The sequence below is a fragment of the Heptranchias perlo genome, chromosome 32 (assembly GCF_035084215.1).
Source record: "Heptranchias perlo isolate sHepPer1 chromosome 32, sHepPer1.hap1, whole genome shotgun sequence".
NCBI classification, from domain to species: domain Eukaryota; kingdom Metazoa; phylum Chordata; class Chondrichthyes; order Hexanchiformes; family Hexanchidae; genus Heptranchias; species Heptranchias perlo.
Window position 1 is genome coordinate 14,383,156 of NC_090356.1, and position 17,096 is coordinate 14,400,251.

The 17,096-nt window shown below is 43.5% G+C and overlaps 1 protein-coding gene across 5 annotated transcripts in view; it reads right to left on the minus strand.

The window, feature by feature from the left end:
* The window catches only part of LOC137301053 (polyhomeotic-like protein 2), a 215,984-nt gene that overhangs the window by 59,409 nt on the left and 139,479 nt on the right, over nucleotides 1–17,096 (minus strand). For 4 of the 5 annotated variants that reach the window (XM_067970441.1, XM_067970440.1, XM_067970439.1 and 1 more), the window contains exons 5-7: nucleotides 7,244–7,321; nucleotides 4,409–4,573; nucleotides 209–361 (exon numbers count right to left, since the gene is read on the minus strand). In XM_067970441.1, coding sequence (XP_067826542.1) covers nucleotides 209–361; nucleotides 4,409–4,573; nucleotides 7,244–7,321 — 396 coding nt within the window. The remainder of the gene's footprint in view (nucleotides 1–208; nucleotides 362–4,408; nucleotides 4,574–7,243; nucleotides 7,322–17,096) is intronic. The other variant, XM_067970442.1, reaches the window with a different exon arrangement.

Sequence of the window (17,096 nt, forward strand, 5' to 3'; positions counted from 1 at the left end):
TATTTAAAAAGCACTACAGTGGGCAGTGCTTTTACCCACCAAGCTATCGAGGGAGGGTCAATCTTACCACATTTATAACGCCTCAAAGCACAGAAGTTTGAAGTAGATATTCCGCTGGTCTGTTTGCAACTCTCCTTTAAACAGTTTTAAAACATTTAGGCCACGATTCTCGCTTTAATAATCCCGTGCGAAGCTGCTGTGAACTCACCTGCGCAGTGGCCGACTGTTGGTTTGCTGAAGAGACGGTGACCTCTGGCTGTACAGCAGCGACTGTGGCAGTGGGCGTGAAAATGAGCTGGGGGGACAAAGGAACAGCACGTCCTAGGGTCCTAGCTACTTGCACAAGGTTACTTTGCTGTGCCTGAAAATTACATGAAATGTGTTGCCTTTTACCTTACCAAAAGGTGCCTCAGGCAGAAAAGAACAGGGCTCTTGTCAGATGGCTTACATAGTGTCACTAAGTAAACAACAGGGCACACAAATAGCTGAGCTGGATCGTAGGTGGATGGTACCTGAAGTAAGACAGGGCCTCTACTCCTGAAAGCAGAATTTAGCCTATAAAGTAGTAGCCAGATATCTTTTTAAAGCCAAGGAGTTTTTCAGAATTTAGTTAAGCAAACAAAATTTCTCAATGCGCTCTCTCAATTGGTCCAATTGTTTCCTCTCTTCTTTGAAGATGCTGACTTATACAGAGGAATAGTGCCACTGGTGCTATCGGCCCTCACCCAAGTGGCTATTTGTCATGCGAGAGAGCCCAGACAGTGTGTTGGCTGGCTGGTCAACTGTGGAAGGCATCACAGCCAAGCCAGACCGGTCAGTACTCAATGTTCGCACCTGTGTGTACGTTCCAGCAGGGGAGATAGATGAAAAGCAAAAACCCTGGCTGATTCTCTCCACCTCCTCCCTGTTTCCCCCTCCCTGACCTTCCCCATCTGTATGACTCAAATGTGATCTTAATGTGATTAACCAGCCGAAATGTGAAAATCCAGTGAAATGAGCATTCCTTTATTTTCCCACTTCCATAATATAAATATCTGACTTTTGTTTCTTTATAGTTGTTTTAGAGCAGGGGAGGCATTAAATGGATCTTCTAAACAGGTTTCATCCACCTCAGCACAAAACTATAAAAAGCAACACAGAAGCACAAGCCGTCCAAATAAACCAATAAATATCATGACTGGACTGAGAGACAAGACCGAGCGGGGTTCCAGCAACAGACCATAATATGAGCCATCAGTGCACTGAAACCCCGAGGGGCATACAGACAATGAGGCCAGCGTTTGGTGTTGCCAGCTGCTGCTTTTGTATCCTGCTAATACTGCACTGTACACAGATTTAATGCCATCTCTGATAAAGCACATATAGTGCGAATTACACATAAATTGAAGGATCACCCATACTTTTATGGGCTGTTTGCATTTTCAGTCTTGCTGGTGCGTAGAGTAATATTTTCTGAATATTTCAATTCGAGTTGGAGGTGGTGCCACTGGCTGATCGTTTAGTTACCACCCAGATTAGCTGCCATTCTGATTTCTCCCTTTTTAACAATTTACATTACAATTTGCTCCCCTCCTCTCCTTGAGGTGCTGACTCATGCTGGGATGTAGTTTTACAGGCCCCGACTCTGGGGTATAGTTCCACAATTGCGGAGTCATATTTGGCTATGGGTCTACAGGCACCATCTCTTACCAAAAAGCAACCTCTGGTACCTCACCTTATTCTTCAAGTGCAAACCTAGGCAGCAAGTGTTTGGGACGATTAGACCAAGCCTGGGGGGGCGAAGCATTGCTGCCGAGCTTGATCCTGTCCTCAAGCAACATCCAAACATGTGCACTTTCCAGTGGAGGTTCACTGAGCAGTATGACCCAGGCCGATTCTTTCCTTCCTTGCCTAAGGGAACCGAGGCTATCTGCCCTCTGACTGACATCCTCTTACCCCTCTCACCTTCATGTAACAATATCAATGAAACACAGACATTGTGGATTAATAGTGGGCACAAAGTGGGCCGTGATGGCAACTGTCTGCTTATCTGGACCGGTATCAGTGCGTAGAAGAGTTTTAATATACTAAGCTAGAAATTCTGGCCGAAGGAGGGAGGGGAGGAAGAATTCTGGCAGAGTTGGGGGTGGGGGGGGGGGGGGGGTTGGAATTTGGGGAGGAACCAGGATCTGTTGGGTTTCCACCTCATCTAACGGCTCACATCCAATATCTGATCCAGTCGGGGGAGGGGGGGGTGGGAGATGGTAGAGGGTTCTTTTGCTCGCCCTTTCTATCCAGGCATGGGTTCTGTTGGCCTCCCTTGACTACCTTCTAATGGCTGGATAAATTTTCCCTGTGGGAATGAAGAACTACCGTACTTCCATTTTTGGCCCGTTAGTGGCTTAGGCTAAGGGATGTTGGGAGTGGCTTTGAGATTCCAGAGGCACAGTGCGGCAGGCACCTCTATTAAGGATCACACACCCTGATTACACTAATGACCCCATGCCCCTATTTGAGGCAGGGCCATGATGGAGGTAGAAGTGGTGGGCGACGGTCCCGCACTGTTGCACTTCTGCCCCTTTAGCAGGGCTCAAGGAAATTCTAATCCAATGTTTTCAAACAACGCTTTCCATTGGATGATCTCAGCTACAGCAGTGGTACAGGTGCTGTGATTGGCCGCAATGTCTGAGTTAGGGAAAAGACAGTCAGCCAAGTTTCCCAGTTTTGATCCTGATAGTTATCCCAGGTGGGAATATGCACTGGGTGAGAACAAGGTTGGGATTGGTTGGGATGTCCCCCCCTTGGTCAAGCTGCCTACTGGCTCTCACCGTCGAGGCTCGCACATGAATAATAGCCATGATGTGGAGATGCCGGTGATGGACTGGGGTTGACAATTGTAAACAATTTTACAACACCAAGTTATAGTCCAGCAATTTTATTTTAAATTCACAAGCTTTCGGAGGCTACCTCCTTCCTCAGGTGAACGATGTGGAAATCCACATCGTTCACCTGAGGAAGGAGGTAGCCTCCGAAAGCTTGTGAATTTAAAATAAAATTGCTGGACTATAACTTGGTGTTGTAAAATTGTTTACAATGAATAATAGCCACTTGGGTGAGGTGCCAAAGGGTGATGACTGCCCGTCGAACCATAGTGCAGCGAGGGAATCAAGTTAATCAGGAAAGGAGGAGAGGAGAGAAAATCAGAGATTGCCTTTTCATAATATATGAACCAAATTTTTTTTAAAAATCTTATTTTCCTTTCATTAGTATCAAACTTATCAACAGTAGGAGCTAGAAACTCAGGCGAGATCAGCAGTCGTGGGAAAGACCAGCAGCTGGAACATGCCCCCAATGTAATAATGTCATCGGCAGCGACAGAAAACTAAGTGAACATCCAGCCATGCAGGTCATTAGAACCAACATCTGAGCAACACAACATTCAGAAAATACAGCTGGGCCCTATTCAAAAGATACATGAGCAGATACAACACTGATATGTTGTGTCACATTCACTAATGCTTATATATTCCAAATTGGCCTGAATAAATTAACGGCGGTTATTTCATTATTGCTAAGGAATGAAGTACATCTGGCTAGCACAGTGTTCATGTAGCGGAACAAAGCAATGGTGCTTTTATCAATCAACTTAGATGAGTTTAAAAGGAGTTTAAAGAGTCATGGATAGAGACTAGATGGGTTGGAACACGAGGGGTGACTACATGATCAGATGCTCCCAGCAGGGAGCATATCTTACCTGCAATTTCCTGACAAGTGCTCCCTGTGAGCTCCGCTCCCCTCTGGGAGCACCACATCATGGAATCACCCTTACTGGCTTTTCACCTCTTGGACATGGATTTGAATGATGGGTTTGAAGTCTCCTCTCTTTTTTCACATTAAAAGATCCTTGAAACAATTAACTTAAGCAACCCACAATTGCTTAGCTAACTAAGATTAATGTCTAATTAAATTAGCTAGTTACCATGTTAACCAATTAATGCGGTTTCATAATTATCATGGAATAATGCAATTGGAAAAGGGCAAGTCTATCTCAGAGCCAAATTAGTCTTAAGATCCCAAATGAACCTTCTGCTCAAATCAGTCCTTGAATTATTCTACGCAGATTTGCTTCCCCCTGTAAATGTCCCATTGGAATTGATATCAGGAAATCCATGGAAGGAAAGAAAAGATGGAATACAAGTGGGAAGAATATTAATGGACTCCCTACAGCATGGCCATAAGGGATCAAAGGTTACGGGTAACCTTTGAAGTAAATGTTGCCGAACTAATCTTCAAAGGGAACGAACCTTGTGCCAGCCCGTGATTAACCACTTATCCTTCAGCCACACGTGCCATCCATAACGATGATACATATTTGACGTCACATTATAAATACGACACTTCTTAAATTACGCACCAGGTTGCTGCTTACCATCTGAGCCCGAAGGTACATCTGTGCCTGGCTGGCAGTCAGAGCTGGGGTGGTAGAGTTTCCGAGTAGAACAGCCTGCTGGGCAATACCTGTGGCAGCTGCAGAGTTAACACTTTGAGCACGGCTGATCAACTGTGCAGCAGCAGGGGATGTAGCGAGGTTAATCTAAATCAAAGAAACAAGATGCTCGCCATTAACATTTTAATGGGAAACAGAACTCAAGTGCAGTGCTTCCACTGCTTCAAGAATAGCCACATAGAACGCAAAGTCAAACCTTGATTAGATCTTTAATGGCTCTTTATTAGATTTAAGGAGTCAGGCCCTTATTCGCAATGGCTTGGACTTTCCATGACGCGTTCTCCTGCCGTAACTTCAGCGGAAAAACTGATCGTTTACACCATTTGTGTAGGGTCTTCTGCCGAAGTGATGAGGGGGGTGATCGGGAAAACCCCTGAGGAAATTTTACTGCCAAGTTTTTGTCGAAATTTCCACCCCCCCATTGAAAAAATGGCTGTGTGTGAAAAACAGAACTAAATATTTTCTCCTTCCTCTCCCAAAGCTGCTGGCTCACTGCTGCCCAGTGGCCCCTGTACTTCATCCATCTGGCCTTACGTCACATGTGATCCTAGGCAGCCAGTGTTTTCAGGTTACTTGGCTCGAGGGAGTCCCCGCAGCTCAGCCCGAGTCCTGTCCCAGCCTTACATCCACACTTGCACTTTCCAGCACAAATCAATGAATAATGATCAGGCGTGCTGATAGAGGCCTTTAAGATTATGGAAGAGGTTCAATAGGGTAGACGTAGAGAAGATGTTTCCACTTGTGGGGGAAATCAAAACTAGGGGCCATAAATATAAGATAGTCACTAATAAATCCAATAAAAAATTCAGGAGAAACTTCTTTACCCAAAATGGTAAGAATGTGGAGTTCACTACCACAAGGAATAGTTGAGGCGAATAGCATAGGTGCATTTAAGGGGAAGCTAGATAAACACATGAGGGAGAAATAAATAGAAGATTATGCTGATAGGGTTAGATGAAGAGGGGTGGGAGGAGGCTCGTGTGGAGCATAAACACCGACATAGACCAGTTGGGCTGAATGTTTCTGTGCTGTAAATTCTGTGTGACAATCCTGGTTGATCTTTCTCTTCTCCAGTCCAACTGCAGTGCCCCTACCACTGCCTGAGCTTAGATCAACTAATACCTTAGTCTGTGTATAGCTCAGTGCCACACTTAGCAACTGCGTTATCAGGAGTGCTCACAACATTTATTCTGTGGAAATATTTTATGAAATGTTAAAATGAGCAGAAGCTTGGTGAATGGGAGGCTAAGGCAGTAATATCCACTCACCTTATCTACTCCAAGCCACTCTGGTTCCCAGCAACTTTGCTATAAGTCCCAACAGTCTTATTGTACAGAACAGGCTTCCTCATGAATTTTCAACAAATGCAACTCTTTAATATGCGTGGGGGCCAATGCAAAAACATTTCAGGATATCACACCTCTGCAGACTTCAGTCAGATGAAAAGTTGGAAGATGTTTGTGAAAAGCTGAGAAGAAAAGTCATGGCTGCCTCACTGCAGCTTCTTATGATATCCTGCATAAGCCTGTCCCAATTGAGTGCAGCCAGATTTGAGTATATGGGCCTATGGTGGCAAAGAATTGTGACTGTATTACCCAACAGCTGAATACCCAGGATAATCAACAGATACAATCCCAAAACCATCAATTCTAAAACTATTAAAATATAATCCAGCCATGATTGCTGGTTAAAAACCATTTGATTCTGTAAGGTGTTCAGTTTTTTGTGCCCAAGATAGGATTAGATTAAAAAAATTCAGAACGCTGATAATCGCGCTCACCCAAAAAATTAATGATTCACCTTTACTGGAAAAATATCTGTAAGAAGTGTACAGGAGGTACACAGAAGAAGGGAGCACAGGAAGGAAAGGAGGGCCACAAAAGGACCCCAGCCCGAATTACGATTACCAGTGGTCAACATCCTACTTGCAAATTGTTATTTTTTTGTATCATGCATACATAACAGTAAATAATGTTACATTTTAATAATGTGGCCAGATTACCAACCCCTGTCGTCCTTTCCCTGACCTTTGAGTTTACTGTTCAGGATTCCCTTTTCCCTCCACCCACTGGATTTTTGATCTGTCAGTATCCATTCTGTCACCGGGAGTCAAACCAAGCGACTGGAAGACAGTGTAAAGCAAGTGCAGTGACTGAAGTCCCCCCCCCCCGTATCACCATCTCATGACAGACAGGTACAGTGATGAGTGGAAATTACTATCACTGTCACGTATTTGGACAATCCTGTTTCCTACTTAGTACAGAACCATTTCAGTCACTGGTTTTGAAGAAATTTGTATTGCATTTCTACTAATTACTGGAAGGATATGCTGATAGGGTTAGATGATGAGGGGTAGAAGAAAGCTCGTGTGGAACATAAACGCTGGCACAGACCAGTTGGGCCGAAGGGCCTGTTTCTGTGCTGCACACTCTACGTAACTCTATGTACTATGGGACCAAATAATTAACATCTCTTTAGCTTCCACAGCTTGAGATTTTCTTCCTAACTTAATTCACACGGCAAAGGCTTTTTCTAAAAATAATATTTAATGGTGGCACAGGAATGGTCGTGGGCTGCTGGGTCACGAAAAGCATTGAGTCAAAATCGCAGGTTAGAACTAGCGCAGAGTAATTAAGGCTTTTTTATTTTCTCGTGCACATTTGATAATTCCCAGCGAGTTGTGATTGCCTGTGTAAATAAAGAGCAGTATGAACATTTTGACTCCAAATCGGGACTGCTGCATTTCTCATTACTCACAGTTGTCTGTGCAGAGGCAGGCTGCTGTGACACATTCCCATTAGGTGACGATCCCTGTCTAGTGGCAGCTAAGCTAGCCTGAAAAAAAAGACAAGTAAAGAGGTGAAATGGTACATGATGCAGCTGCCGAGTGCCTATACTTACACTTAATCAAACAGAAGAGTACCATGGCTGGCACAAAGAAAACAATTTATTTCCAATTTCCTACCTTCCGCTTGTGCATGTGTTGGAGTATGACGAAGTATTAACTAACTTAAAATCCCGAGACAGGGCAGATAATCATCTAACATGGCGACATCCCATGCTGAGGCCTCATTATGTGTGTTTATGGGCCTCACAGAGGAGTCAGTTTTATTTATTATGTGAGAGTCTGTCAAAGTACAGTTAGTTGCAGCCTAATTTCCAACCTGTTTTCGTAGCACGTTCACCCAAAAAAAAACTGTTTGTTAAATAAAAAAACCAGACCAGTCAATGAGTGGGAATGAATTCCAGATTATACCGGCTGTTTGTGTGCAGACACGTGACCGTCTAGTTAAAATCACGCTGAATTAAAACCATTTCGGTTTTATTGGAACTGTTGCGAAAACAAGAGTGAAACTGTTGAGAAATTGAACCCCCGACATGATTTTTTTAAAAAGCCAAACGAAAAATTTCTCAGAAGGAAATCTGGAATAAACAGCACATCGAAGCTATGAGGCACAGCTCGCTTGCATTTTAACTGACTTCTCGGTCAGCAAGGTGCATTGGAGAACAAAGGCAATGAGGTCCCCTGTGTAAACATTGAGCATCGAGGTACTTAGGGCTAATCTGAAAGCGTCAAATATTGCACTAAAACATTTCAAAACATCTAAAACAGAACCTGAAATATCGAGCTTTTAAATACAATGTTTAAAATTGACACCGCTCACAGAAACAGATGGCATAAAACACCATCTCCTACTTAACTTGTAAAATGCACATCCAAACCAAGCTGAATCAATTATTTTCTTCGCTCTTCCCTCCTCTCCTGAAGATGCTGCCCCATGTTGGGATACAGTTTCACAGGAGCCACCCAATCCTACAATACCTCACACCCCAGTGGCAATTCTTCCCGGTCAACAAAGGCAGTGATTGTCGGTGAGCTATTTGACCACGGAGGGCGTCACCACCAAGCTCAATGAGGTGTCCTCGCCATCCACAGGTGCACGTTTGCCAGCGTTGGTCACCGCACAGCAATCAGGAGTGGAGAAGCCTGGCTGATCTTTCTACTCTCTAACCCCAGGGGTCAATCGCAGCATCCATACCGCTACCCCAGCTCAAATAAGCTAATTCAGCACAGAACTGGGGGGTGGGAAGTGAGGAAATATTTTTACGGTCGAACAGAGATAAAAACTAAATTAAGAGTCAGTATATAAGCATTCCTGAATAGCATTTCCTGTCCACAAGAAAGCAGCCATAGGAATGCAAACCACACAAAAAGTGATCTGTGTTATGCCTGTGCATGTCCCATTAATCTCGCGAGCTGTCACAGTGTAAGTTTATTTGGGAGAAACGAGCTCTGTGTCCATGTCACGCTGACCCATCCATTCGAGATCTCATAGGGATAGAGCTCGTATTGATCTTCTCAGGAATAATGACTGTGTCTTCTATGCAATCTACAGTGGCTGTTCGGGCTTTGACCTTACTTCCAATCTAATTCAAAAGGTCGGATTGCTAGCTGCTCAGGAAGCTGCAGCCATTGAAGACTTCCCAATGCTCCACCTGCCCAGCGCCATATTGATCACATCGCAGCAGCATCTGCAGTTTTGCCTGGTCTCAGAGCTCACCGTGCATCTGCTGCTGGTGTAAAATCCATATTTTGAAAAACAGTACAAGTTCCCACTGCCGAGACCCCCAATTTCAATACATTAAATGAGGCAGCCACAACTTTCCTGTTGCAGGTGGGCTGAGCCTCCCGTCTGCCGGGCACAGAGCGTCCCGACTGCATTTAGAGGCCAGGCCAGGCCAGGGATGCAGATCCCCCAGCCATCATGGTTGGTCTGGTGGCCAGAAATAGAATCTGTTTTCACTGCAGTGTCATCTCTGTGAACCAAGGAGCTTTTCTACAGTTTTCAGAAAATGTACAACACTGGACAGGACAATATCAGTTAAATGCTTGGAAAACCACTTCCTCATGGCTCAGTTGGTAAATTCACTGCCCGGTGTGTATCTGTGCCATAAAGACCAGGAAGGTCACCAGTTTGATCCCTGGTCTATGTTGAATTATCTGGGGCTAAGGAGGGAAAAAATCAGCCATGATTCCTGCTCCTGATCTTTGTGGCATCTTTTAACATGAAAGTCATGACTGCTGTTTTTGTTAGAAAGAAAGAGCTTGCATTTATGTAGCACCTTTCACAACCTGAGGATGTCCCAAAGCACTTTACTTTTGAAGTGTAGGTCACTGTTGTAATGTAGGAAACGCAGCAGCCTATTTGAGTTCAGCAAGGCCCCACAAACAGCAATGAGATAATGACCAGATAATCTGATTTAGTGCTGTTGGCCAGGACACCAATAGAACGCCCCTGCCCTTCTTCAACGTACCATGGGATCTTTTACATCCACCTAAGAGGGTAGATGGAACTTGGTTGAACGTCTCATCCGAAAGATGGCACCTCAGACAGTGCAGAACTCCCTCAGTACTGCAATGGAGTGTCAGCCTAGTTTATATGCTCAAGTCTCTGGAGTGGGACTTGAACCCACAATGTTGTGAGTCAGATGAGAGAGTGCTACCAATTGAGCCAAGGCTGATACTTTTTCTTTTGCCCTTTTGGGCTTGAAAGCCTGTTGGCAAAGTAGATAAACACCACACTATGGAGGGGTACATATAAACAACAAATATAAACTGTTTTATGGAGGAGATTTCTGTTGCTTTTGTGAATGGTTTGGGGGAGGGGTTATAAGGCAATTACACAGACCCTCTAGGGAATATAGTCAGCCCACCTCAATTTATACTCGTATTTAATGTCAGATTTCTTTACTCTTTGACTAATTAACGTGTTGCTCTATACTAATAAAGAGTGAAGGTTTCTGCTGTGCAATCCATGTCATAAAACCATGAACCACTTATAAAGGACAGGTGGTGGTGAGCCGCCTTGTTGAACCGCTGCAGTCCGTGTGGTGAAGGTTCTCCCTCAGTGCTATTAGGAAGGGAGTTCCAGGATTTTGACCCAGCGACGATGAAGGAACGGCGATATATTTCCAAGCCGGGATGGTGTGTGACTTGGAGGGGAACGTGCAGGTGGTGTTGTTCTCATATGTCTGCTGCCCTTGTCCTTCTAGGTGGTAGAGGTCACAGGTTTAGGAGGTGCTGTCGAAGAAGCCTTGGTGAGTTGCTGCAGTGCATCCTGTGGATGGTACACACTGCAGCCACTGTGCGCTGGTGGTGAAGGGAGTGAATGTTTAGGGCAGTGGATGGGATGCCAATCAAGCAGGTTGCTTTGTCCTATTTTATTATCCATAGCACACAGAGGAATTCTTCCCTCAGATAACACTTTCTGCAATTATAGCATTGTTTTCCTTTGTAAAATAGGACTGTGTCACTATTTGCAGGGGATCCCCACACGGATAGGTTTGAAAATCAATGGTTTACAGCACAAATGCTATTTAATTATTACTACTCACTTGCCTTCCCCCACCTTAAAAAAAAGACAATTCTTGTGGTAAAATTGCATTTATGGTCATCAAATAGCACCAGAAATGTTATTAAAATAATATTTAAAAACTGCTCGTGCATATACTACCAAGCTGTGGAGCTGTGTTCTGCATTACTGTCCTGATGGAAAAGGTAATAAGGTTTTGTCGAGCTTGCTAACCCATGCCTCTTCACTTTGGATTCTGCAAAGCGTTTCGATTCCCTGTGAAGCACTACAGCAGCATAGGTTTTACTGAAGGATTAATCAATAATGAGTAAGGATGAGATTACAAGTTAACACAGTGTCACTTTTAAATGATTGCTCCAGCTCATTTAATGGCAAATGTGGACCTGAGGCATACAGACCTGGAAGGTCCCGGGTGTCTGTGCTGAGTCCTGTAAGGCCACCCCACCTTGTATTGTACCCTATGAACTGTATGTACAATGTTTGGTGTGTAACTGTGTTGATTGCACCGGGACTGTTGATTTGTACTGTATGTACCATTGCAAATTGTACGACTTGTATTGTATTGTTTGAAGCATGACTTGAATTGCAAATTTACAAATTTTATGAATAAAGTATATTTTGAAATAAAGTCTGTGCTGTCACCTGATCTCAGCTGGGGCAGCAATAGGGGCAACTACTCGGTATCCTTCGGCTAGGGTGGGGGGGAAAAGCAATTCAACCAGGGTTCTCCCCCCCTGATCCTTATCCAGTGAAACCTGTGGAAGGTGGGTAAGGACAGGATTGGGCTCAGCTTCTCCGATCCTGTCCTGAGCTGACGTCCGACAATGAAACAGCCCGCTGACACTCACTGTACCAATACATAGAGGAGGGCCGCTTGAGTGAGGCATTGGAAGTCAGCCAGTGTCCCCGGACGCACAGACTATAGCAGCACGAGAGACAGCCCTTTGGGAAAGGTAAGGAGCAAAAAGGAATTGAGGGGTAGGGGGGCACGGGAACGTGGGGTCAAAAATCAAAGTCGTTGAATGAATTCACCAACTTTAATTTTACACCATAAAATGACACTTCAATTCATAGCTCGCTATAACTAATTTATGTTAATATATTTATACAAAACTAGTGACCCTTGTGAGTCAGGTATGAGCTATCTTCTTTATAAATATGACAGGTGCATTCTATACGAGTGAGTTTACTTGTCGTGAAAGTAGGACTAACCACATGTATTCATCTGAACAGCCTTTACTTGCTCAGATAGCTAAAATCTACCTAAAGCCATAATAACTAACACTTTCTCCCCTCAACCCCATTAACCCCCCATCTTTTTCCTCTCCAAAAGGTGCTGATTCACATCCGGAATATGGTTCGATGGGCACTGGCTCCTCTCCACTACCTCACCTATGAGGCTGGTCAAGATGATGAATTTAGGTGGGTTATTTTTTCCATGGACGGCATCACAACCAAGTTCTCATCTGATCACAGAGATGTGATCATTTCAAAGAGCTGGCACAAGTACGACGGGCCGAACGGCCTCCTTCTGCGCTGTACGATTCTACATGCTTTGCAGCAGGAATCACCGGCTAGCCATTAAAAACAGGAATGCTAGCTTATCTTTTCCTCTCTCTAGCCCAGGGGCTGCTGAGGCCAATTATAGAACTCCATCAGTTGATCCAGCTGAACTCAACTAACTCAGGCTGCTAACTGAACATGGAATCTCATCACACCGAACCCTATTCTAATTCGTTATTTCCTCAAAACTGTGACTCTCCTTCCCTTCCTCAATTTTCATTTTTGTGTACGCTCAAGCATGGCATCATCTAACTTTTACCTCTCCATTTTATGCCGTCTTCCTTCTTCGATCTTTCAAGCACAATGGTCCTTGGCCCTTGACCCAGATGACCTGTCCATTCCTCGTCAGGTTGTAATGGGTCACCGTTAGTGGTAAATCTGCCTACCTACTGCTTGCCATATTTTGGAGTATTGGTAGTAACCACAAGACTAAGATCCTCAAATGACCAGCCAGTGGTGTTCTGGCACAGCCAGATGAGGTGGTAAGTTGGGCAATGGTTAAAAAAAAATCCCAGCATCTGCAGTGGAAATTAGAATATATAATTGGAGTCCAGTGCCTAACGAGGAAAATAGGAGCAGGAGTAGGCCATTCAGCCCCTCGAATTGTTCCGCCAATCAATTAGATCCTGGCTGATCTGTATCTTAATTCCATCTACGTGAGAGTGAGAGAGAGAGAGAGAGAGAGATAGAGATAGTTATTGATGAAGACAAGGCAGAGGTGGAGTATGGGTTTTAAAGAGCTCTTCTCATGATTTGGGGGACGTCTTTGGGCAGGTTTAATTCCTAAAATATCCAGGCACATCCTGCTCTGCTTTGGAGTGCCGATGGTCACTGCAGGGCCGCAGTGCCCACGGTCACCTCTGGGCCAGCTCACATACAGCAGCTTCTGAATCTGCTGCAGGCAAACTATTCTAATGTGCTTTTTGTACCAATCTCAATCTTTATGCAAACATTTATTTTCCAGTTTATGCTGGGATATGGTTCTATAGGCACCTCTCCCAGGTTGCCATTCTTTAGGTGTTAATGTCACCTAGCTATTTGATCCTGGAGGCATCACAGCCAAGTTACGAGTCTATAGCACAGAAATAGGCCATTCAGCCCAACTGGGCTATGCCGTTTATGCTCCACACGAGCCTCCTCCCTCCTTACTTCATCTCACCCTATCAGGATACCCTTCTATTCCTTTCTCCCTCATTTGCTTATCTACCATCCCCTTAAATGCATCTATGTTATTCGCCTCAACTACTCCTTGTGGTACCACCTTCCTCATTCTAACCACTCTCTGGGTGAAGAAGCTTCTCCTGAATTCCCTATTGGATTTATTAGTGACGATCTTATATTTACGACCTCTAGTTTTGGACTCCCCCATAAGTTCTGATTCTTGCTGCGGACACCAGCAGCTCTCTGGTCACCAAGTGATATTCTTCACATGCGAGCCTAGAAAGCTAATGGCGGCAGGCTATGCAACCGTGGGGAGGTGCCCTCGCAGCCAAAGCTAATCTTGTCCTCGGCAATGTACCTTTCCAACAGGACAGCAATTATGAGTGGGATTCCTGTCTGATATTTTCCCTTCTCTAGCACCATGATTTTGACAACAAATTATAGCAATCCCACTGCTGCCACTTTCCAAAGCAGCTAATGCAGCACAAAGCGTATTCCTGGTCTGTGAGATTCAGAAATACATCAGTGGTGCATTTAACTAAGGAGGCATCCGGAGCTGATTAATGAGATGGACTGCCTCACTTCTCAGGTATCAGAGCTGGTTAACTTAGTAATTTTCCATTTGTTTCCAACTTTAAAGTTTTAGTGTGTGGATTTACCACAGACATGTTAACAAATGATCTGTACTTCGTCAAAAGACAATTACTGCAGCCAGACGCTCATGTTACTAACCTGCCCATAGCTGTGCAAGTGATTTAATCCTGATAATCCTTTTTAAATTAAAAAAAAAATCTTTGCACATATGTTCAATGTGAAAGTAGTTTAAATCAATGGTATGGCATTCCTCCAGAAAAGGTTCGGGAGCTAGATGCGGACTCATTCTCATCTGCTACCTGCAAGAAGTCAACTGACAAATATCCGAATTACTGTTTGTGATGCTCAGAATATACAGCTTCTCTCGAATTCAAGTGCGAACACCGCAAAAAGCCACACATTAAACAGATCTGGGATATCTGCTATTATAACAGACATAATCTGGGATATTTGCTATTATATCTATCATATTAATAAAAAGCTTAGGTTTCGTACGTATCTCCTGTCTACAATCTTTACTTCCTGTTATGATTTTTAATCATGCCTTTTGTATCAACATTTCCCATTCAATTTTGCTATGTCAACTATCACAATGTTGTTGCAGGCATTGGCCACTGGGTGGCTCTGTGGAGTAAGTTACTGAAGTCTTGCTTCCCAACTCCGTCCCTTGTATATAAAAAATTAAATTCATCAACTGACCACAGCCAATAGCACAGCCAATGTACTAATACATATCTAATGGTCTCACACATAGCGTTTCTGACACACTCCAGACATCAAACATTATATCCCATTTCTAACTGCCACACTTTGTTACTGATGCAACACAATCTTAAAAAAGCGACAGAAAGCCAGTTATTGACCTGGAGCCTGAAATTTACAAGTAGGTACGAGTCCCTTGTGAATAACTTCATCAGTTAACAACCAGATACAATTAAAAGGATGTGCCTATATAGAGTAATGTTCTCAACACGCACACCAAGTTCGAAGCTGAACTTCACATCTGTGCTCCAGACCCCAGACTCCAGTAAGCAGCCCCATGGCAGATCCACTAGTGAACACTGTATTAAATCTTTCTTAAATTGTTAAATAAAAGTAAGGTATAACTTAAATCACAAAGTGGAATCTCCATTATGCATCATTGCTCCCTCGCCAGGTAATCGAGTCTCCAAATTTTAGTCTTGTAGGTATGGTACAGTCGTACCCTAGACACGGGAATGAAGACAAGTGCAATAGATGTAACATATTAAATATAATCCTCTTGTGCAATGAGGTTGATTTATGTTAGACAGGAAGAGATTGGTGTTAGCAGGCTGTGCACTGAGGTGATGTCTCATGCAAGACCTTAAGCTGTAAAAAAATTCTGGCAGATAATCAGTAAGATAAATAATTGATAATGGCAGTTCCACTGCGTATAGTAATTTCAGGTTCCACTATGTTTGGTCATTTTTGGAATATATAACCAGCAACGTATAAAATCACATTAACTCTAACATTCAGGCAGATATATTTTATAAAGCAAACACTCGTACAGGTGAAAAATTAACACAAACAACAGATAAGGTTAAGTACTATAGGAGGTGACAGCAACACATTTAAAGCACTCCTCTGATAGAAACCACAGTCGCAGACTATTATTCCAGGTAATCCCCTGGACTTGTGTTTTCTGAATGTTTTTTTATACCCAGAATTTCAGTATCGCATCTTTTTTAAACACTTTTATAAAGTTTCCCATGTAGTTTATACGAGGGCAGCTGCATATTTGTTTCATATTTTTGATCAGTTTTTGATATAGTGGGACCTCCATAACAGCTGCCATGTGTGTTTAAATCCCTTCTTCCAATACTGGAATTTCACTAGAATGTCATTCGTGACTCTTTCTACACCTTAAACTTCAAGTACTAATTTATGATCATTTTCAGCATAAAGTAATTTCACAACCTAACACCCAACATATCTAGTTGCTTGAATTTTACAAAAGATCAATAGTTATTACCAAATTAACCCTCTTCACAGTACAGCACAGCACAAAGTAAAGACTCTAAGATTACAGTTAAGATATTTAATAAAAACAGCACTGATCTTCACTTTACCTGCAGTCAGTCACTGTTTAAGATATCGCTCCATCCAGTCAACATCCCAGATTTGATTGTCGAGTTAAAATCAATTAAAAATCAAGAGCCAAATCAATACTGTTAACAGTTCTTTGCACTTGCTTCCCCCTACTCCGCTCGGTCTGTAGCAGGGTCTATGATTGCACTACAGTTACAAATCTCATTTCAGACCCACTGCAGACAGCATTTGCAGATAGACATGGGCGTTGGACACTTCATTACATCAATATAGAACTGGGGAGTAGCAGCATGCCTATGGAGCTCAAACTCTGTAACTGAAAACTCCCCATTAAACAAATGCTCAGCTCCTCGTAATGATGCACGGTGCCTGAGGGCAGGGTCGAAGGTTGCATGCTTGCTGCTTGTCTGCCTCCTCCACTTATTACCAAACGCAATCACGCAATAACTAAGTTAATGTCTTTGACCACTTTCTAAGGGGGGCCAGTGCCTATTACATTGTTATTGTTACAGTGAACAGATTTTGAAGATAGCTTAAAAGTCGGCCGTTATCACATGGAGAGAAAAAAAAAACCCGAGGCAATTAGATCGTACTTTCTCCTCTGCTGGGAAACCTCTTGTGTGTAACCTGATCCAGGGCCAGATCCCTTTTATCACCATACTTCTCAATATATATTTCTAGTCCTGTGGTCTTTGCCTCCTCATGGAAATTTGATTCAGCAGCCCGAGGAGATGCATTATTTTTCCATATTGCTCGATACGAGATACAAGCTGTCGCAGCGAGGGTGACACAGCTCGTCTCCTCTCCACCTCCTTTCTCCATTACTGTCCACATCCCTGTTGCAA